This window comes from Bos grunniens, chromosome 13 (genome assembly GCF_055505025.1).
Source record: "Bos grunniens cultivar Pamir isolate PY7600 chromosome 13, Bosgru_T2T1.0, whole genome shotgun sequence".
Classification (NCBI taxonomy): Eukaryota; Metazoa; Chordata; class Mammalia; order Artiodactyla; family Bovidae; genus Bos; species Bos grunniens.
Window position 1 is genome coordinate 73039611 of NC_141177.1, and position 24500 is coordinate 73064110.

At 39.2% G+C, this 24500-nt stretch overlaps 1 protein-coding gene across 1 annotated transcript in view; it reads right to left on the reverse strand.

Annotated features, from left to right (window-relative positions):
• Nucleotides 1–2487: 2487 nt before the first annotated feature.
• Nucleotides 2488–24500, reverse strand: part of LOC147361234 (ankyrin repeat domain-containing protein 26-like) — a 55950-nt gene continuing 33937 nt past the window's right edge. The window contains exons 12-19 of the mRNA XM_086334964.1: nt 24306–24476; nt 22477–22510; nt 18485–19435; nt 16710–16862; nt 13436–13506; nt 12565–12658; nt 3870–3914; nt 2488–2732 (exon numbers count right to left, since the gene is read on the reverse strand). Of these exons, the coding sequence (XP_086191090.1) occupies nt 3888–3914; nt 12565–12658; nt 13436–13506; nt 16710–16862; nt 18485–19435; nt 22477–22510; nt 24306–24476 (1501 nt within the window). The 3' untranslated portion in view covers nt 2488–2732; nt 3870–3887. The remainder of the gene's footprint in view (nt 2733–3869; nt 3915–12564; nt 12659–13435; nt 13507–16709; nt 16863–18484; nt 19436–22476; nt 22511–24305; nt 24477–24500) is intronic.

Here is a 24500-nt window from a genome sequence, read left to right on the forward strand (position 1 = left end):
TAAGGAGGACATCCTTCCCAGGAGAGGAGAAGGCCCTTCTCAGCAGCAGGGACAAGGTTTTCTTCTGTTCTGCACTTGCTGGTGTGGAACAACTGACCTGCTCTCAACACACGGCCCCAGGTGCAGTCCTGGGCGAGGGGGCAATGCCTGTATGTTTACTGTGAGATACTTAATAAGAACTGTGTCTCTGATCACAATGACCTGTCCGTGCCTTCAGGATAAAAGGAAAGAATACTGAAAGCCTAGCCAAAAGGAGGGAGTGTCTCCAAAAGGTCAGTTAGAGTGAACGCCAAGAGGAGGAATTCAGATAGACAAGGGCAGGAAAGGTGTGGCTTTCATTCAGCTATGTGGTAGTCATCAGTGACTTGGGAGTAGTTTTGAGGAAAGAAAGGGAAGACAGTCTAGAACTGCTAGGGATACAGGTGAACCTTTCAAGAAGTTTGTTGTGGGACCTAAGATTGTCTGGTACAAGTGAGAGAGGAGAAGCATGGTGAGAAGTTCGTAGAGAAGAGATCTGAAATCTTTATCAGAAGATACAAAATAATAAAAGTAGCAGGATTACTGGGCAGTGCAGCACTGAGACCCTTGGAGAGGGTGATGGGGGAGAAGGATCATCAGTCTCATATGAAACTGGAGCTCTGCCAAGTCAGATCACTGAGAGGACAGAAAGACAAGGGGATGAAGGATTAAGTGAGCATTAGTAACATGTCAGCTCTTGGAACTGTTGGTGAGGAAAACACTTCCTCCACCCTCTTAGGTTCAGTTATTGGGAATCTGCCAATTAAATTGACAAAAGCAGATAACCATGAGAAAAAAAACATTTAAATAGCTTTCCAGGAATGATGTACACATGTGAGAGTTGGACCGTAAAAAGGCTCAGTGTTGAAGAACTGATGCTTTCAAACTGTGGTGCTGCAGAAGACTCTTGAGAGTCCCTTGGACAGCAAGGGGAACAAACCAGTCAATCCTAAAGGAGATCAACCCTGAATATTCATTGGAAGGACTGATGCTGAAGCTCCAATACTTTGGCCACTTGATGGGAAGAGCCGACTTATTGGAAAAGGCCCTGATGCTGTGAAAGATTGTGGCCGGAGGAGAAGGGGGTGACAGAGGATGAGCTAGTTAGGTGGCATCTTCGACTAAATGGACATTGAGTTTGAGCAAACTCCGGGAGATGGTGAAGGACAGGGAAGCCTGGCATGTTGCAGTCCATGGGGTCGCAAAGAGACGGGTGTGACTGAGCGACAGAACAATAACAACCACGTGCAGAGGTTCACAAAGAAATGTGATTTGAGGGGGTGACTACAACCGGGAGTTGATATACTACTTAATAAATGCCAGGGAGTAGGAGATAAAGGCATCTTCTGAAAAACAGGTGACTTGGGGAAGGAGGGGCACTTATAACAAAAAACATTTAATAAATATAAATGGTACCTTAGGAGGATATATGGGAGATAGGGGAGTTTTGCGAAAATGTCTGTCTGGTGCTTGGAACTTTTCTCTCATTTTAACACGGTTTCCAAAAGTAAATCAAAAGTCAATTAAAACCAACTCAAATGCATTTCTTTTTATAGCTGAATAATATACAGCTTCTTTGTCCATTCATCTGTTGATGGACATCTAGGCTACTTCCATGTCCTAGCTATTGTAAGTAGTGCTGCAGTGAACACTGGGGTACACGTGTCTTTTTGGAATTTGCTGTATGATGCAGGGAACCCAAAGTTGGTGCTTTGTGACAACCTAGAAGGGTGGAATGGGGAGGAAGGTGAGAGGGAGGTTCAAGAAGGGGGGGACATATGCATACCTATGGCCGATTCAAGTCAATGTATGGCAGAAACCATCACAATATTGTAAAGTAATTATCCTCTAATTAAAAATAAATTTTTAAAAAAAGTTAAGTCATTGCAAGGGCAAAAACTCAGGCAAATCTTATTTCTCCATGAGGAAAGACCCATGAATCCATGTTTACAGTTACATATAGTAAGTTTTATGCCACTATTAACAGTTGTAATACATCAAAACATTGATGGTAGCCATAACAGCAGTATCTAAGTCTTTAGATCTATATATAGTGATAAAAACTGGAAAATACAAAAAAGCTATCAATCAACACCACTAAATATTAATGACAAGTCTGGTTGTTTGGGTGCTGTTTAAACAGCTGATATTAGGGTTTGAGTTCATACAGGGCCGCTCAAATGGTAAAGAATCCACCTGCAATTCAGGTGACCTGGGTTTGATCCCTGGTTCTGGAAGATCCCCTGGAGAAGGGAATGGCTCCCTGCTCCAGTATTCTTGCCTGGAGAATTCCATGGACAGAGGAGCCTGGCGGGCTCGTCCATGGGATCACAAAGAGTCGACATGGCTGAGTGACTAACAGTATCACTTTGAATATGGAAAACTCAACAGTGCTGGCTTTTAAGTCTGCTAAGTTAGATGCAGAGAAACATCGCTTAAAATACCATATACATTGTTATCATACACACATAATATGAAAATATTTTCCTTTAATAAAGAATTTCTCATCAGGTTTAATGGGAAACAATGAAAACTTCACGTAAACAGTCCCGTAGGGAAACTTTTACTATTCATCATTCAAATCATATCTTTTTTCTTCAAAGTCTGTACATATTCTTGTGATGTTTTCCATAGTAGGTCCTCATATACATTTGACCCATCTGTAGATCCTCAAGGAGACACTCTAAAGGAATTAGATGCAAATTCAGCATCAACTGGAAAGAAAAGGAAAGAATTATATTCTTTACCTAAAATACTTGAGTTAACTAAGTATTAGTTAAGAAAAAAAAAAACAAAAACAAAACTGACACCTTTCCAAGTGGTCCGAAGAATGAAATATATCTATAGATGACACAACACAAAAAACAAGATTACAATTATATAATCTGCTCATGGTCGCACGTGTGGCTGAGTATCAGGGCTTCTGGTTTTCTCATTCTTCATTCATTTACTCGATAACTACATGCAGAGGTGCTGTGACAAGCACTGGAATTACAAGATGAAGGTGACCCAGTCCACCCTGAAAAATGATATGCCCTAAACTGGAAAAATACATGAACAGCGGATTTCCACACAGAGTCATAAATACTAAGACAGATATAAAAGATGGCACAAGGAGCACTCAAAAGGGACAGCCAGCCTTGTGTCAGTACTGCCAGCTTTTTGATGGAGGTGATATGTAAGTAGCTATCTGAAGGACAGGAGAAAGTACAAGAGGTAGAGGGGAGAAACATGTACAAAGACCGGAGGTGAGGAAGCACACCTGTGGGATCCTACACAGTCTGGCTGGTTAGATGCAGAGTTGAGGGGCAGAGGAGGGTGGCAGAGAGATAAGGGCAACTACTTTGGCAGGACCCAAATTGAGGTGGGTGTTTGGAGCTTTTCCTGAGCGTGAAAGATAAACTGGTGACAAAGTCAGCGACAGAGGAGTTTTAAAGTCACAACCAGGTGACAGCTACACAAACATGACTGCTTCAGCCTGGGTTCCTAACCGTAACCACTGTCAGACACTTGAGACGCTGATGAACTCCACATATTCTGAGAATAGTGTCAGGGTGTAGGCGGATAGTTCCACAGGGATGGAGGCAGCAGAAGAAGGAAATAGCAGAAATAAAAGAAATACCTAGACCTTTTGGGCTTGTTTTTCAAGCAATGGAACATGGTGAATAAATGAGGAAGAAGGAATTTTTCACTATGACTGCTCATGCTCACATTTTTCATTAGCTATATGTAAGAAAAAATATTTAAGATAGCAACTGTTATCCAAACAATGGAAAGAGACGCCACTGACTGTTTACCATGTATTTCAGAAATCAATGTCTAAGTTTAACTCATACGTTTTGGCAACATACCTTCTTCTAGTTCTCTAGTTATACTCCTGCCAACTCCTGCTGCATCTGAAATAAGTCAAATATTATGTTTAAGTTAAACAAGAGATATTTTCATAGGAATGACATATAATTTCCTACATGTGACATTTAAATAATACATTGAGACTAGACCTAACTTGAAGATTACTTAGGTAGAAAAATAATCCCATAAATAAAAGAAAATGAATTCCTACTTATTCTGCTTTTAGATAACAGAGAACATATATATGGAATGCTATTTAGATTAATCTGATAAAAAGTATAATAAATACCAGTCTATTGAGTACACATAATTTCAGAGAATTAGGGAATGACCCATAATCCTGGTAAAGATGCACAAGATCACCATCTTCTCCCTTAACAGCTCCTGCCCTGAATATGTACTTCTGAGACCTTTATTTTGATTTCTAGGTGAGGATCATGTTCAAATGAAGGAGTTTGAAGTCGAATATTAATAAGAAGAACACATCTGCAGTTTTCTTTAAACTTTTCCATTTAGCGAAGCATAGAAAGGTGAGAAAATTATACACAAGAAAACAATGTACCGGCAAGTTTTAATTCTAAAGGTGTTTAGCGAGAAGGATTCTCTCACAAGTGTTAGTTTCTGAACTATGTCCCATAAAAGGGGAAGGTCCCTTGGGGGTCACTGAAGGGTTGAGGAACAGAGAAGTCACAGGTGCACGGTCTCTGGCCACTCCTTTAGCTAAATGACTCTATACTTGTCTCTTTTATATAATATGGTTCTGTGCAGAAGGTTTTTTTTAAAAGAAACGTTGTTTTTAAGGTATGAGAGTCATCGATGTAGTCAAAGTTACAATTCTACAAAAGAGTCTAGAGTCCTATGCCAGCTACTTCCTCAGATTAAGAAAACACATATAGATTTTTAACTATAACATAGAGAAAATGAATATGTAAAACCTTGTTACATAGTTCAGTAATGCTTGTGGCATTTAATAAATGTTTTAAATTATATGTCTTAAATGTGTGAACAAAAATAAATCAATATCAAACTCCTATTTGTAGCAGTCGATATAGTTAATTTATAAAGCATAGATATTTTTTAAACACAGGACAGGAAACTTGAAAATCTTTAGTTGAATCAAGCAGGCCAAAACTGAAGAGATTAGTTTTAAAAGGATGTTCGTTTCTTCCTGATAAAACCTGGTTTATTAAAATGAGTCAGCACAATGAGTTATCCACATTTTGAGTTATTTAGGACACAATTTAAAACACAAATAAGATCTCTCTTTACTATTTAGCCTACTTCTATCCGAGCTCTCATCGTTAATTGCTATATACAAAAAGTATGAGTGTAATCTCAACTATAACTCTGGTCAGAAATTACAGTTGAACTTCATTTCCTCAGCCTGAAGTTTCAACGGGAGGACTTATACTCCTACCCTCCTCATGAGAAGCAAGGAGATTTACAAGAAATATTTTTCTGAGCAATTGTAGAATGTTTCTAAATTTGTAGTTAAAGCAAACATGAAAAAATTTTAAATGAAGCTCACTTTTGTCTCTATCTCAACAATATACAGCCTTGACGTACTCCTTTTCCTGTTTGGAACCAGTCTGTTTTTCCATGTCCAGTTCTAACTGTTGCTTCCTGACCTGCATACAGGTTTCTCAAGAGGCAGGTCAGGTGGTCTGGTATTCCCATCCTATTCTAAATCCTTTCAGAATTTTCCACAGTTTATTGTGATCCACACAGTCAAAGGCTTTGGCATAGTCAATAAAGCAGATATTTTTTTGGAACTCTCTTCCTTTTTCCATGATCCAGCATATGTTGGTAATTTGACCTCTGGTTCCTCTGCCTTTTCTAAAACCAGCTTGAACATCTGGAAGTTCACGGTTCCCATATTGCTGAAGCCTGGCTTGGAGAATTTTGAGCATTACTTTACTAGCGTGTGAGATGAGTGCAATTGTGCGGTAGTTTGAGCATTCCTTGCATTGCCTTTCTTTGGGATTGGAATGAAAACTGATCTTTTCAGTCCTGTGGCCACTACTGAGTTTTCCAAATTTGCTGGCATATTGAGTGCAGCACTTTCACAGCATCATCTTTCAGGATTTGAAATAGCTCAATTGGAATTCCATCACCTCCACTAGCTTTGTTCGTAGTGACGCTTTCTAAGGCCCACTTGACTTCACATTCCAGGAGGTCTGGCTCTAGGTGAGTGATCACACTATCGTGATTATCTGGGTCGTGAAGATCTTTTTTGTACAGTTCTTCCCTGTATTCTTGCCACCTCTTCTTAATAGCTTCTGCTTCTGTTAGGTCCATACATATCTGTCCTTTGTTGTGACCATCTTTGCATGAAATGTTCCCTTGGTATCTCTAATTTTCTTGAAGAGATCTCTAGTCTTTCCCATTCTGTTGTTTTCCTCTATTTCTTTGCATTGATCGCTGAGGAAGGCTTTCTTATCTCTTCTTGCTATTCTTTGGAACTCTGCATTCAGATGCTTATATCTTTCCTTTTCTCCTTTGCTTTTCACTTCTCTTTTCACAGCTATTTGTAAGGCCTCCCCAGACAGCTATTTTGCTTTTTTGCATTTCTTTTCCATGGGGATGGTCTTGATCCCTGTCTCCTGTACAGTGTCACGAACCTCCGTGCATAGTTCATCAGGCACTCTGTCCATCAGATCTAGTCCCTTAAATCTATTTCTCACTTCCACTGTATAATCATAAGGGATTTGATTTAGGTCATACTTGAATGGTCAGGTGGTTTTCCCTACTTTCTTCAATTTAAGTCTGAATTTGGCAATAAGGAGTTCATGGTCTGAGCTACAGTCAGCTCCTGGTCTTGTTTTTGCTGACTGTACAGAGCTTCTCCATCTTTGGCTGCAAAGAATATAATCAATCTGATTTCGGTGTTGACCATCTGGTGATGTCCATGTGTAGAGTCTTCTCTTGTATTGTTGGAAGAGGGTGTTATGACCAGTGCGTTCTCTTGGCAAAACTCTTGTTAGTCTTTGCCCTGCTTCGTTCCGTATTCCAAGGCCAAATTTGCCTGTTACTCCAGGTGTTTCTTGACTTCCTTCTTTTTGCATCCCCTAAAATGAAAAGGACATCTTTTTGGGGTGTTAGTTCTAAAAAGGTCTTGTAGGTCTTCATAGAACTGTTCAGCTTCTTCAGCATTACTGGTTGGGGCACAGATTTGGATTACTGTGATATTGAATGGTTTGCCTTGGAAACGAACAGAGATCATTCTGTTGTTTTTGAGATTGCATCCAAGTACTGCATTTCGGACTCTTTAGTTGACCATGATGGCTACTCCATTTCTTCTAAGGGATTCCTGCCCACAGTAGTAGATATAGTGGTCATCTGAGTTAAATTCACCCATTCCAGTCCATTTCAGTTCGCTGATTCCTAGAATGTCGATGTTCACTCTTGCCATCTCCTGTTTGACCACTTCCAATTTGCCTTGATTCATGGACCTAACATTCCAGGTTCCTGTGCAATATTGCTCTTTACAGCACCATTCCCTAAATGATTTGCATTTTTTAAGTTGCCATATAGTAAATGGAATGTCCCACTAAACTGAACACTGAAAGCACAGAGCAGACCTCCTGTAAACAATGATAGTTGTAAACATGTTCTAAAGAAGTACACGTGTGTCTGGGGCTCCTCAACTAACAAGTCACAGTTGGGAGAGGAGAGAAAGGGCGTCAGAGAGAAAGGGAGGTGGCCTCACAGTGATATCTGCTGCCCTCTGGGACACACCTGCCTCCAGGAAAGAGTCCAGGGATGAAGAAACACCCCATCCCTCAAAGCCACGTTCAAGTATTTGCTTTCACCACCCTAGTATAAATGTTTCACTCATGACCTCAGAAATATTAAGCATTTGGCTCTGAGGAATCACCTAGAGCCACAATCTCGAGGGTAGGATGAGAAAGTCATTGGGAGAGACTGAAAAGGGCTAAAACAGCCCCAGAAACAATTTCAAGCATCCCCTGCTTTTCCAAAGTTCATTTTATGTTACTTCACTTCTACGAAGGGCCTACATAGGCACCTGTTTTTCATAATAATAAAAAAAAATCTGAAGAGGATTTTTGGTTTCATTTAAAAAGGCAAAAAGCTGAAACGATGTTCAGTGCATGCTTTTACAGTGAGAGGCATCGTGTTCCACAAATAGGGAGACCGGCCCCACCGAGCTCCTTCCCCGGGAGTGACACCCCACCTCTCAGCGTCAAGTCTCCACACCCCTGAACCTTGTGTGGGAGCACCTGTGCTTTACTCGTGCATATTCATTTTATGCATCTACGAGCAGAATGTGTCCTCGGGTCCCTGCTTCTTTGGTTTATGATGTTTTGGCTTATGAAAGGCTTCCTAGGAATGCTCTGCTTTCAGATAGTAGGGAAACCTGGACTAGGCACTGGAGGTGCTGCGATCTGCCCTTTGCATCTTCCACACCCGCCCTGAGTCAGGTCACCATGTTATTTTTAGGCACTTTGTGAATTGTCCTGCCAGTCACCCCCATGTTCATTTCCCCCGATTTCACAACCATGATTTTACATAGTGTAGGAAAACTTACAAGGATATAGTATTACTAGTTTGACTTAGGGCGCGTTTAGCAGTGACTATCTAGTTAGCTTTCACTTCCTACTCATCTCAGGAACCTGGCTCTATAAAAATTAGGCTTTAGAGACAAATTAACGAACTAAATTTATTTTGTGATTCTGTGTTTTGACTTACATGCCTAGCTTATTTTCCAATGACTTTCTAACTTTTAGTTCTTCTAGGTAGAGTTTCTTATATTTTTCCAACTCTGCTTGAGAAGTTTTCCTAAAATGTCAATGTTCACTCTTGCCATCTCCTGTTTGACCACTTCCAATGTACCCTGGTTCATAGACGTCACATTCCAGGTTCCCATGCAGTATTGTTCTTTACAGCTTCGGACTCTGCTTCCATCACCAGTCACATCCAAAACTGGGCGTTGTTTTCGTTTTGGCTCCCTCTCTTCATTCTTTCTGGAGTTATTTCTCCACTGATCTCTAGTAGCATATTGAGCACCTATCAACCTGGGGAGTTCATCTTTCAGTATCCTATTTTTTTGCCTTTTCATACTGTTCATGGGGTTCTCAAGGCAATAATACTCAAGTGGTTTGCAATGCCCTTCTCCAGCAGACCACGTTGTGTCAGAGTGCTCCAGAACGACCCTTCCACCTTGGGTGGCCCGACATGGCATGGCTCGTTGTTTCATTGAGTTAGACAAGGTCGTGATCCATGTGGTCAGTTTGGTTAGTTTTCAGTGATTGTGGTTCTCATTCTGTCTGCCCTCTGAGGGATAAGGATAGAGGCCTATAGAAGCTTCCTGATGGGAGAGACTGACTGTGGGGTCTTATTCTGATGGGCAGGGCCATGCTCAGTAAATCTTTCATCCAAGTTTTTGTTGATGAGTGGGCCTGTGTTCTCTCCCTGTTGTTTGGCTTGAGGTCAAACTATGGTAGGGGTAATGACAGTAATGGCCACCTCTTTCAAAAGGACTTGTTCATGCACTGCTGTATTCAGTGCCCCTGACCCCCAGCAGGCCACTGTCGACCCACCCCTCTGCAGGAGACACCTGGACACTCACAGGCAAGTCTGGCTCAGTCTCTTGTGGGGACACTGCTCCTTTCTCCTGGCTCCTGGTGCACACAAGGCTTTGTTTGTGCCCTCCAAGAGTCTGCACTGGTCATACCAAAACACCCTCTTCCAACAACACAACAGACGACTCTACACATGGACATCACCAAGTAGTCAATACCAAAGTCTGACTGATTATATTCTTTGCAGCCAAAGATGGAGAAGCTCTATACAATCAGCAAAAAAAAAAAAAAAAGACCGGGAGCTGACTGGCTCAGATCATGAACTCCTTATTGCCAAATTCAGACTTAAATTGAACAAAGTACAGAAAATCACTAGACCACTCAGGTATGACCTTAATCAAATCCCTTATGATTATATAGTGGAAGTGACAAACAGATTCAAGGGATTAGATCTGATAGACAGTGCCTGAAGAACTGTGGATGGAGGTTTGTGACATTGTACAGGAGGCAGTGATCAAGACCATCCCCAAGAAAAAGAAATGCAGAAAGGCAAAATGGTTGTCTGAGGAGGACTTACACATAGCTAAGAAAAGAAGAGAAGCTAAAGGCAAAGGAGAAAAGAAAAGATACAATCATCTGAATGCAGAGTTCCAAAGAATAGCAAGGAGAGATAAGAAAGCCTTCTTCAGTGATCAAGGCAAAGAAATAAAGAGAAACAATAGAATGGGAAAGACTAGAGATCTATTCAAGAGAATTTGAGATACCAAGGGAACATTTCACGCAAAGATGAGCACATTAAAGGACAGCAATTGTTGGACCTAACGGAAGCAGAAGATATTAAGAAGAGGTGGCAAGAATACACAGAAGGACTATACAAAAAAGATCTCCATGACTCAGATAACCATAACAGTGTGATCACTTACCTAGAGCCAGACATCCTGGATTGCAAAGTCAAGTGGGCCTTAGGAAGTGTCACTACAAATAAAGCTAGTGGAGGTGATGGAATTCCAATTGAGTTATTTCAAATCCTATAGATGATGCTTTGAAAGTGGTGCACTCAATACGCCAGCAAATGTGGAAAATTCAGCCGTGGACACAGGACTGGAAAAGGTCAGTTTTCATTCCAATCTCAAAAGCAATGCCAAAGAATGTTCAACCAATTGCACAACTGCACTCATCTCACATGCTAGTAAAGTAATGCTCAAAATTCTTCCAGTGAGGCTTCAACAGTACGTGAAATGAGAACTTCCAGATGCACAAGTTGGATTTAGAAAAGGCAGAGGAACTAGAGACCAAATTGCCAACATCCATCTGTTGAATCATAGACAAAGCAAGAGAATTACAGAAAAACATCTACTTCTGATTTATTGACTGTCAAAGCCTTTGACTTTGTGGATCATAACAAACTGTGGAAATTCTTCAAGAGATGGGAATGCCAGACCACCTTACCTGCTTCCTCAGAAACCTGTATGTAGCTCAAGAAGCAACAGTTAGAATCAAACATGGGACAATGGACTAGTTCCAAATTGGGAAAAGATGCATCAAGGCTGTATATTGTCACCTGCTTATTTAACTTCTATGCAGAGTACATCATGCGAAATGCCAGGCTGGAGGAAGTACAAGCTGGAATCAAGATATCTGGGAGTAATATAAATAACCTCAGATATGCAGATGACACCACCCTTATGGCAGAAAGCAAAGAGGACCTAAAGAGCTTCTTGATGAAAGGCAAAGAGGAAAGTGAAAAATCTGGCTTAAAACTCAGCATTCAAAAAACGAAGATCATGGCATCCAATCCCATCACTTCATGGCATAGAGATGGGGAAACAATGAAAACAGTGACAGATTTTATGTTCTTGGGCCCAAAATCACTGCAGATGGTGACTGCTGTCATGAAACTAAAAGACCCTCACTCCTTGGGAGAAAAGCTATGATCAACCTGGACAGCATGTTAAAAAGCAGAGACATTACTTTGCCGACAAAGGTCTGTCTAGTCAAAGCTATGGTTTTTCCAGTGGTCATGGATGCATGTGAAATTTGGACCATCAAGAAAGCTGAGCACCAAAGCATTCATTCTTTTCAATTGTGGTGTTGGAGAAGACTCTTGAGAGGCCCTTGGACTGTAAGGAGATCAAACCAGTCAATCGTAAAGGAAATCAGTCCTGAATATTCATTGGAAAGACCGATGCTGAAGCTGTAGCTCCAATGCGAAGAACTGACACATTGCAAAAGACCCTGATGCTGGGCGTGATTGAAGGCAGGAAGAGAAGCGGACGACAGGTTAAATAGTTGGATGCAATCACCAACTCGATGTACATGAGTTTGAGCAAGCTCTGAGAGTTGGTGATGGACAGAGAAGCCTGGTGTGCTGCAGTCCATGGGGTCACAGAGTCGGACACGACTGAGCAACTGAACTGACACATAAAATAGTAAATGCTAGTGAAATTTTTTTAAAGTGTGGCTATATTTACATTTTACTTTCTAAAGATGCTCTAAAATAATTTTCATCAGTGGTTCAAGATATTCCAGGGTAAATATCATCTTACTAAAGTAATCTTTGAAAAATCCCCATGCATACCCCAGCTCTTTAAAAAAAAAATCCAACAAAGGAAAAATGCATTCTTTCAGAAACACTGTCTATACAGACATAGTATTCATTCCTGGTGAAGAGAATAGGCTACAATATTAAAAATGATTCATTCTCAAAAATCTCACAGAAGGGTTAGGATTACATGAGATACTCAGAATTCTCAATCAAATCATTACTCAAATTTCTAGACTCTAACATATGTTTGTGTACCAATGTTCCAGGCAGCATTATTAATAATAGCCAGAAAGTGGAAAAACCCTGATTTCATTGACAGAGGAATGAACACACAAAATATTTTCTATAGAAAATATTGCTTTTGGACTGGATTGTCACAATCTTTTAAATTAAAATCTTACTACAAAAATCATTAATTTTATGAATTCAGTCCATTTCTTCTCTAAAGAGTAATTATGCTATTAGTAGCAAGCAGTATCAGTAAAAATACCATAAACTTTTTAATCAATGAGACTTTTCACATTGTGCAAAATATTCTTATGTATTACTATTAAAACGTTAAAACTCTTCCTCATCAGTATGACAGAGATTAAGAGGTTGACTTACCGATCTTATGCCTAACAGGTTTTCCTGAAGCTGTTTGATTCTGTCCGCTTGCTTTTTGACTGTAGTTTGTAACTCGGTATTTTCCATTTCAAGCCTAAAATGCAGATTTTAAGACAATGATTCTCACACATAAGGTTTTTTGTTTAAAGATTTTTTTGAATGTGGACCATTTTTAAAGTCTTTATTGATTTACTGCCATATTGCTTCTGTTTTATATTTTGGTTTTTTGGCTGGGAGGCACATGGATCTTAGCTCCCCAAACAGGGATCAAACCCTCTGCAATGGAAGGCATAGTTTTAACCAGTGGACTGTCACGGCAGTCCTTCACGGGGACTTTTAAAAGGTATTTTTAAAATACCACACTGTTTCTGAACAAACATCTGCAGGTTCCATTACATAGGTTGTTAGAATTTTGGAAAGTAAATGATCTGGCAACCGCACTGTTTTTCTAGTTGTGTTTTGTGGATAATTGGCTTCCCTGGTGGCTCAGACGGTAAAGAATCTGCCGACAATGCAGGAGACCCAGGTTCGATCCCCGAGTCAGGAAGATCCCTTGGACAAGGAAATGGCAACCCACTCTAGGATTCTTGCCTGGAGAACTCCATGGACAGAGGAGCCTGGTGGGCTATATCCATGGAGTTGTAAAGAGTCGGACACGACTCAGTGACTAACACTTTCACCTTTCACTTGTGGATAATGTGCAAAATATGAAAATAATGGGGGAAAATTATGCATCTCAAAACACCTCAAAGCTGAAATGTTACCCAGCTTCACAATGATGTTTTTTATTATTATTATTGATGTAATTCTCATATTATACTGTTTATCTGCTTTATATTTAAGTTGTTTTCTGTGCTGCTTTAAATCATACTTTTGGATGTGATCCTGTGTTTTTTCAGCACATTTCACGACCTTTGTACATATATCCTGTGTTTCCTGCACCTAAAAAGAAAGAAAAAAAAAAAAAAAAGGGAAAAAAACAACTGTTTTAATTACTAATGACCTAGTGAATCTGCCAATGTCAGTTTCTGTCTCTTTTATCTGCATATTGTTTACAGCTGCTTTCCTGCCATACAGCAGAGTTGAGTTGTTACCATAGATACCTTACAGTCCAAAAAATGAAAATATTTACTGTCTGCCCTTTGTACATTACTGACCTCCCCTTTAGCACTCAAACACAAAATCATTCATGCTTTAAATTAGATTTTCTCAAATAAGTACACAAATTTATAAACTGGCCAAATGGGGAAAGACAGAAAATTACCTGATGCTAAACATATATATATTTTTTATTCTAAGCGCCACATCAGCCATCACTTTAAACATCCACATTTGTGAATGACCACAGCTCTTCCAGTGACTCTGAGAGCTAGCGCTACTGTTGGTGACAACCAGATGCTTCAGGGACTAGTGTGAGAGGCAGTAGGTACATGGGAGCCAGAATCCATGGGCCTGTGTTCGAATTCCATCAGTTCTGAGCTGTGAGTCCTGGGGAAAATTACTTAACCTTACTGTATCTCAGTTTCTCCCTCCATAAAATGGGGATAATGGTAGCATCAACCTCAGTGGGATGCTGGGAAGATTAAATCGGGGACTATACATAATGTCAGAGAAGGCAATGGCATCCCACTCCAGTACTCTTGTCTGGAAAATCCCATGGACGGAGGAGCCTGGTAGGCTCCAGTCCATGGGGTCGCTAAGAGTCGGGCACGACTGAGTGACTTCACTTTCACTTTTCACTTTCATGCATTGGAGAAGGAAATGGCAACCCACTCCAGTATTCTTGCCTGGAGAATCCCAGGGACAGAGGAGCCTAGTGGGCTGCTGTCTATGGGGTCGCACAGAGTTGGACAGGACTGAAGCGACTTAGCAGCAGCAGCATATATAATGTATTTAGAAGAGGACGTGGCAGATACTAAGAACTCTTTGTAATTGGCGTTATTACGGTTGCTGTATTTTATCTGCAAAACAATCTGATACTTCAGACAGAGGGCATGCCAACGAAAATGGTCTTCTACACAATCACAGTGAACTCACTCTCCATACCGTTGCAAGGGGCAGTAAGGGGGAGCATGAGGCCTAGAACACACACGTTCAGACTTCAAAAATGTTCACTGACTCCACTAACAAACTAGTACTCTAGTACTTTTCTCCACTTACAGTAATTTGCAACTTCCTTCCTCTCTGTACTACTCAGTGGACAATGACCACCAGTTAATGTGTAAATAGCACCTCCTGGATGGAGTGGTACAGAACATTACACGACCCTCAGAGGAAGGATGAAGTCACTGCCATGGAAATGTAACTCTACTGCTAAATCAAAGTTCTGAGTCAATTCATTCTCACAACTGTTAATGTCTAGCCAGTACTCAGGTGAGACAATTAAGGTTACGAGGTACGGATATCAGAGAAGCTATTCCCAGAACTTTACAGTTGGTGAAAGGCTAGAAATCTATAAATCCCACTTCTGCCTACATAATGAAGGAAGGCAAATTTACACTTTTCTCCCAGAGTCAGGGAGAAAGATGAGCATTTAATTGAACAATTCTCCTCTATTAGACTAAGCGCTTTCAATTTTACATTGAGTTGCTTAAAATACATTTTAATAAAAGTTTTACTATACAAACACCTTCAAGAAAAAATAACTGGCGTGGGATGAAGTACTTAGTTGTGTCCTAACAGTTGTTAAACTAAACTGTTTCCCATTTATGCAAGACAAGTGCTGTGCATATCCATAAATACTCCCTGTTAGAACAAGGTATACCTAGATAAGATTCTCCCTCATGAAAAAAATGACAACAATGCAAAATTAAGGGCTAAATTGTTCTTCACAGACTACATAACAGGGCTGAAGAGAAAAGGCTCGATGAGAGTCAGGAAAGCTCCATGGAGGAGGAGAGACTGGGCGCCAGGTCTGAATAAATGGAGGACTACCCAAGAGAAAACAAACTGTAAAGACAGAAAGCACAGTCTGAGCAAAGGCCAAGAAGAGGTGAAATCAGCCAGTTAACTCAGGATAAAATCCAACCACAGGAAAATAAAAACATGTCCATCCAGAAATGTATAAACCAATGTTCACAGCAGCATTATTAAGAGTTGCCAAGTGGAAACAACCCAAATCTCCATCAACTTATGAATGGGTAAATACAGCCACGTACTGTTTATTGTTTGACAGTCAACAGAAACGGAAGAACTGATCCATGCTATACCATGGATGGACCGCAAAAACATGAGGTCAAATGAGAAAAGCCAATCCCAAAGGAGCATACTGCATGATTCCATTCATGTAAAACACCCAGAAGAGGCATGTCTCCAGAGACGGATATTAGACTGGGGGTGGCCTGGGGCTGCGGGAGATGGGGGGGCCTTGGGAGGTAGCTAAGGGATGCAGGGTTTCTTTGGGGGGCTGATGGAAATGCTCTGAAATTGACTGTGGTCAGAGGTGACACCTCTCTAGACTAAGAGATACTGATCTACACACTTGGAATGGGTGAATTATATGATATGTGAATTATATCTCAATAGCTTTTTAAAACTCCAAAGGCACTATCTAGATAATGTGCTTAATTCTCTATTTTCGATGTACGTGTTATACTCCATCTGAGTGCCTCCATGCTTTTACAATGTATCTTAAATGAAAAGAAAAGAAGGCAGTGCCTAACTTCAACTGGTTTGTATAATACACTTTCTGCACAAGTTATTCTGAAATGCACAAAATAAATATATACAGAACTCCATAGCCATTCACAAAAGTGAAGATGAGAAATGATAATTCTCTGGAACATTCCATTAAACACTATCCTCTGATTTTATCTGGCTTGCCTCATCATGGTAATACAGGGATCAAGAAATAAAATATTGTTCAATAGAAAAAGAAGTCTCTCAACCTGTGTGAAGAATGATGCACAATTCTCCATTTTCCTAAGGGTACAAATATACGAAATATATATATATGTATATATATATATATAATGCAAATGGCAGAATGAAAGTCAGAGTTTAAGAAACGAGTGCACTTAAAGATTAATAAAATTACAGTAAATGACTAGTAATGAAAATAAAAAAGAAACCTGTCCATGAAAATGAGCATCCTAAAACACTTTATCCTATGTATTAACTGTCGACACATTCAATTTCACACATACCTGACTTGTGAGTTGATGTAAGTTGCTCTTTAAATCCTGTGCCTCAACTTCTAACTTGGCACAGTGATATGACATGATGTCCAGGGATTCCGCCAACTCAGACCGCTTTTTGAAGCTGTCAGACAGTTCTTGTTGAAGGTGTCTCACAACTGCCTAATAAGATGCTTTGTTACTGAGTTTATCAAATCACTTTACTATTACACTATGTTAGTAATAGATGACTCCAACACATGTACTTTGAAAACTATCACCATGGACAGCAACTCACCTTCTTTTCTCCTCCCTGAATGTGGTTACAGACCCAGAAGGGCTCCCCACCGGCCTTCCTGATATTAAGTTCCTCAGACGAAAGAGGCAGCCCCACTGTCCACACCCTGCCCCTCCCGATAAATCTGCAGAGCTTCACCACCTCACGTCCAGAACGAAACAGGTGTGTAGGTGGGACAAGCGGTGGAAAATTCCACACTGTGGAAACATTTTTCCTCTTTCTTTATTAGAGGCTTCGATTAACATCAGAGATCTTCACATATTCAATCCAGTGCTCAGATCTTTCCAATAGATTCCTTCCTCAGAAGGAAAATGAGGCCATTCCCTTGCTGCTTATCTCTTTTATATCTAGTCGTGTGTCTGTGTTAATCCCCAACTCCTAATTTATCCCTCCTCCCCACCTTTACCCTTGGCTAACCATAATATTCTGCAGGCATCTACTTGGGAAAGGATCTGAAAAAGAATGGATATACGTATACCTATACCTGAATCAACTTGCTGTACATCTGAAACTAACGCAAAATTGTAAATCAACTATAGTCCAATATAAAAGAATAATGAAATTTTAAAAAATGAGGTTGCTCCCATGCCTTCAAGGAGCCTCGATAACCTGGCCTCCACCTGCCTCCAGACCGCAGCCCCTACAACCCTCTCCCTGACTCACTCCATTCCTGCTGCTCACGAATCCTGCCACCCTCCATTTTTATTGGGCAAACTGGTATTCAAATGACAGTAATTGATCCTTAAAATGAGAATTAGGAGCAAATTGTTTGTAAAAATGTTCTAAGTAAATAGCATAAATAGCAGTGGGAAGTTTAAATCAAGAAGAGCTTGGTTAAAGCTCACCACTTGAGTCCCAAATTATGATTTAATGACAAGTATATTTAAATGACTTGTCAATGAATTCTCAATTTCATGACAACTCTTTAAAGAGTTGAGAGGCATAAGAATAAATGATTCAAGCCTGAAATGTTTTCCAAGTTAATTCAAATTTACATGAATAAAACTAAAATTACACCAACACGTATGACAAAAAGGTATGACAAGCTACTGAAGCCAAAGTACAATATATAAGTAATAGCATCTGGGAAACCTGGAATTGACTGTCAGGGTAATCCATGTAACTGAAGCTTAATTTCAAAATATTCAGTTTAGGTTTGAGCGTTTCTTTTATCTGCTTCATCATGATACTGACATGTGGTTACATAGAGATTAAAATTATTATCTGAATAGTAAATTACTAATACCCATCTATATTAAAAATTCAGAACTTAATCTCTTAGACATTTTATAAGCGACACGATGTCTCTACTCAAAGTGAAGCATCTCTTGGGTCTAATTTTTATTTGCTGGATACAAGGTGTGCTTTTAGTCTGTTTTAGAGACCATAGATTCACAGCCCGTATATTTTTTATATTCAGCTAGATTCAACATTTAGCCAGAATGAAGAATCACTTTGAATTTTCTTTCAGGAAATCTGAGAATTATTTCTCCTTCTGGATACTTACTTCTCCTTCTGCTTTCTCATTTTCATACTGACGCATTCTCTCTTCTACATGCTTCCATAACATGATTAACTCCGTGTTTCGTTCCTCCAGCATCAGACGTTGTTCCTCATGTTCAGCCTGAAGTTTTCTCAAAGTCTGCAGAAACTGGTCTCGGATGCTAATAACTATCTTCTCTTTACTGTCGGCTCTGTTTTGTGCATCATCCAGTTGCTGTCGGAGCAACATGTTTTCACTCTGGAGTTGAGATAATCTTTCCCTTAAGGATTCCTGCTTTCCAAGGTATTCATTCACTTTGCCTTGTTCATTGAACATGTGTTCAATAACCTGCTTTTGACACTGTGCTTGGCGTAAGTCTCTCTGGACACGTTCTAACATCAAAGTCTTTTCTCTGAGATCATCTGTCGTCTGATGCAGCTTGATTTTTAGCTGATTGAATTTATTTTTCACTTTAGAAAGTTCCTGGGAAAGCATCTCATTGTCACTTTTCAGGTTAGCCATATCGATCTTCATTTGCTCCTGCAAGCGTAACCTCTTATCTTTTGCTTTCTGGGAGGCAAGTTCCAGGTCTCTTTGTGATGTCTGATCTTGATCATGATCATGTGTGGCAGGAGCCAGTCTAGAACGGTAGGATTCCACTTCTGTTTCCAGTCTTTGTTTGCTTTGTTTTGCATTTTCCAGCTCAGGGTTTAGCATTGTATTTTCAGCTATTGGAATGTTAAGCTGGCCAGTATGTTGGAATATGGCCTTTGTCAACGTTTCCTTGTTCAATTTTATTGCCTCTTGAGGATAATCATTCTCTCCTTCTACAATTTCAATACCCTCAAAACATTTCTTTTCTTTTTCCTGGTTCTGATTGTTCACTGTGTCTATTCCTAGTCTTGCCATGGCAATTGCATCCTGCATGTGGTTTTCACGCAACAGACCTCTTGCTTTTCTCCCACTATCAGAAACCTAAGTGAGACAAAGGAGCCTTTTAGTTAGTACTCAATAAAATGACATTTCATCATTTCCTCTGAAATGCAAGACTAACCTGTATGTTTATACAGTGAAAAGACTGCACCAAGTGGATCTCCAAATGGAAAAAATGAGGTTCGATACAAACCTCAGACCTTATACAAGCAGAAATTCCCAAAGGTTCAAAAATTTAATTGAAGACAATGAATCCATGAAAGGTAAAAGAAAGCCCAAGGGACTTTTCAAGAAGCTCAGAACTGGAAAGGCTTTTCTCTGAATTACAACAAACACAGAAAGCTTAAAAGATTTATAGATCTGACTACACTTAAAAATTGTATCTGATGTGGTATATTTATATAATGGAAAACTACGAAGCCATAAAAAGAATGAAATAATGCTACTTGCACCAACAAAGATGGACCTAGACATGAGCACACTCAGTGAAGTAAGTCAGACAAAAACAAGTCATGTTGCTTATATGTGGAATCTAAAGGAACTTATGACATAACAGAAAGAGACCCACGGACACAGGAAACAAACTTACTCACCATATGGGAAAGTGGGCAGGGGAAGGGATAAATTAGGAGGTTGGGTTTAACATATACCATTTTATATACAGACAAGTGTATATAAAATAACCAGTAAGGATCTACTGTACAACATAAGGAACTACATTTAATATTCTACAAGCAGAATCTGAAAAGGAATATGTGTGTGTGTGTGTGTGTGTGTATGTATGTGTGTTAGTCCATCATGTCCAACTCTTTGCGACCCCATGGACTGTAGCCCACCAGGCTCCTCTGTCCATGGGATTCTCCAGGCAAGAATACTGGAGTGGGTTGCCATTTCCTCCTCCAGCGGATCTTCCTGACCCAAGGATCAAACCCAGGTCTCTTGCATTGCACATGGATTCTTTACTGTCTGAGCCAGCAGGGAAGCCCCATTTATATAATATACACACACATATACATATATGTCTGAATCACTGTGCTGTATACCTGAAACTAACACAATATTGTAAATCAATTATAATTCCATAACAACACCACTCGCTACCTTTAAAAACACTGCATCTGATACCTTCTATACAGCTACTTCAAGTAAGAGCCTTAGCTCTATATATATTTAAATAGATTAAATTTCATACAAAAATTATTTTCTTAAGAATATGCTACCTTTCTAACATTTTAATAGGCAATTGTAAGGCTTATACCTATTGACAACTATACTAAGCACTTCTACAAACATCAATTAACTCATTAGCTATAATGACTCTGAAAAGGAAGAAGTTAAAACTATATAAGTAAGCTGCAGGCTTTTCATCAGGTCTTCTGACTCTGTTAGTCCTCTTACATCAAACCACAGTTACTTCTCTAGTACAAACATATCAGTACAAAATAATCTTCCTATGTCATTCATGGTATATACACTAATGGTAAATAAGGTAAAATTTAGAGAGCTCTTCTTAGAGAATCATGAGATTATTTGCAATAACTTTCATTCTCTCTTCATACTATTTAAAATAGTAAGATGGGAGAAATACAATGACAAACAATGATCACTAAATGTACACTATAGCACATCTATCACTGTTTTCAGAAGTTCCTTGTACTGACACAGGATACTACACAGAGCAGAGGGTCATTTTCTCTCAAGTACAAGAATGACTTCCAAAGTATGGTCTCTGAACTGCCTGTAGTTTCCTCCTTACCTTTAGTGGAAGTGATAAACTAACCTAAATCATCTATCAAGGAAGGGAAATCACTACCAAATGCCAGAACAGCTACTGTTAGTAGCAAGAGGTTTTTTTACTTTTTTTCCTTGGTGGGAGGGGGACTTTTATAAGTTTATTCTAAATAAACAAATTTTTAAAGTGTACGAAAGTATTTTTACAACTGATGTCTCAGTTTTTATTAATTGAAAGACTGCAAATGATATGAAAAGGCCGTTGATAGGGTACTAGTTAAAAAAATGACAGTGGAGCCAAGAACAGACTCTGATTTAGCCACTGAAGGTGATGACGTGCATGGAGTGACTGACACGCTCACTCCAGAGCACAGGGACTTTTGGTCGGGTAATGCAGTCGTCGGTGGAGCACACACAGTCCTGGCCTAAACCACAATCAGGGTCCCGGCTCTGCAAGACAGTCGCAAAAATTTTGAGATCAATTCCTATGGAAAATATTAAAGGCCTCTCCTTGGATGAGGCCATGGTGTGTCCCTACCTGACTGCTGTAGACAAATGGATTTGAATTACAAGTACTACTTTCCCGAGCTCTTCCTGAGAGCTTTTCGTTGTGGGAGATCTGCTGCTAGGACCTCAGGGATGGGACCCAGTCCGTGTTTTAGAGGGACATTGGGTGGGAGAGTGAATTCCTCTGCTTTGAGATGCCACTTGGGAGCTCTGCAGAATGAAGGACAATCAACTTCAAGAGTGTTTGGTTTCTACCAACTGCTGGAAAAAATCCACAGGATGAATTCCTGTACCTCTTGAGTATGCCAGTTAAACACACCTTCCTTGAGGACTCTACTGTGAGGGAGAACCCAGCTGGGAAAGTGGAGCCAGCTCTGAGCTGTTCATGGGGCAGGTGGCCTGGAGGGCTGACGGGCACAGAGGGAGGGGGTCCACGACCCTCAGCCACCTGCCAGATGGCAACAGAGGATTTTTAGAGTAAAGCATGTCGCCATCCTCAGAAGCAGTTTCAGATGATTGAGTTAGGTTATCAAGGTCATTCACATAATTAATTTGTTCTTTGACCTACACATAAATAATACGGGTTCACAAAGTCCTCAAAATATGTATAAAATATACCAAGTGTACAAAGGTGATAAATATCTTCATCAAAGCAAAAGCAGAGCCTTCTTAAAAGAACAGGTTTTTATCAACAGGATAACTTTATCAACAGAGTTTCTAAATTATGTTTTCAAAGTAAATGTCTCTTCAGCAAAGGAAGATTTTCTATTTTGCCACTATTCCTTTTACAAAGTACTTTTTAGAGGATAATATATTTTAAAGTTAATATTTTTTTTTTACTATACCTTCTTCTTTTCATATGCTGTTTTCCTTGCAGGCCTAAAAAAAAAAAATGATTCTTTTCAGGCTAAAATTTAATAACTCGAAAATATAAACAATACCTAAATGTTTGTTTTTTATATAACATCTTTGCATTCATAAGTAATTTCTATAAAAGGATGAAACAACAAAAAAAAGTAGCATTAAAGGACAAAGAAAATACATCTGTAATATTAATAAAACATTAAATTTAGATCAAAGGAAAAGGAAAAACCTAACACTACTTGCGTTATGTGATAGAAGCAGTATACTAGGGTTTCTTGCAGTTGTCATTTTTTAATAAGAACTAACTTTTATGGCAATAAAACCTATTTCGGAAGTATTCCCTAAGTCCTTATAAGAAAGAACCCATTTTTATCACCATGATATTAGCTTTCTGAGGGCTCATTATGCAACGGCTATGCATTATTACAAGCATTTGACATGTCTTAAAGGCGTTTTAATCCTCACGATCATTCTGGCAGATAGGTAATACATTAGATCCTTTAGTTAGGAAGAAATGGAGCAAAGAAAGGCTGAGGAACTTGCCCAAGACCACACAGCAGTTCACCAACAGCCCAGAATTCAAAGCCAGGAAATCTGGCCTGAACACTGCTGTTCCAAAATATGCTGAGAAAGTGATATTGAAAAGTCTTTTTAAGTAATATGATACCAAATGAATCTATATTATTATTTCATGTCTAGCTATAACTACAAATGATAATTCTGAATCTTAAAACATATTTCTAACAAAACAAAAAGACTTTAGATGTAGGCAATATTGGAAATCTACTTTCAATAAAGATTTGTTTTTTGTAAAGAAATTCATCAATACACATTCATTCAACCATTCTGCTGTTTCTTTATGCATCTGACATACACTTATTGAACACATAATATGTGTTAATGAAACTTTTAGTACAGGAAGCATGGTTTTGTCATTTAGATCTTTATCATCCAAAGTAATAAACTGTAAAAGATTGTTAATTGTTTCTATTGAAAATAAACAAAATCCTCCCCTTTTCCCTGGAAGCTATAAACAACTATGAAGTTAATATGATATGATGTTTCAGAGCACCTTACAAAATCATAGCTACCCACGATGATACTATCAACTAGAATCATCAAGGAATGATTAAATCCTACTCATTATAACCTAAGTATTTGTAAATTCATGATTATATAATTTTTAAAAATCTATGTATGATAGAATTAACTTAAGTAATCATCTACATATTCATTTACATAAGAATATTATGCTTCAGAGCCAATGAACAAGGCCTTACCAAAATCTACATATGAACAGAAGTACATATGTACATAATAATCATGTATAATAATAATAGTGTATAATTAATTTATTGTAATAGTTTAAAGATAATGTCATACAATCAATAAGCTTTCTAATTTGGAAATGCAAATAAGATTAAACTCAGTAAACACTTCCTCCTCTGGCTCATTTCCAAGAGCATACACACTCTATAAGCTCCCCTCTTAACATAAAACAAGAAACTCTTTTGAACTCCACATTCCTCTTCAGTTACCATCCAGGTCTCCATTGCCTGTCCCAGTAAGTATTCCCGACAGAGCTGTTTAGGTGTATTCACTACAGTCCAGCTTCCAAGTGGACTATTTACTGAAATGACTTCTGGCCAAAGCCACGAATCCTCTCCTTAACCTTTCGGCAGTGTTCATCCAGTAGAGTTGAGGATTCTCTTCTCTTGGCCTGTATACTATATTATGCTGCTCTATTTCCAGAAGAAGTATTCAGTGCTAATATTTCTTCCCCTAGAAATAAAGAATTTGTCCATGTTACCTGCCATCATCTTGATCCACTTCCCTTAAAATGCTATCATCATTCACGTGCAGCAGGCCACCAGTCAGTGAATCGGTCTTTTCAAATATTGGTGCAATCACACGTTCTTCCAGTGTCCATTTGTTATCGTTCTTTTTCTTTACTCCCTTTCTGTGCACACCAGGATCGCTACTTTAAAAAGTCCAAAAAAAGCCA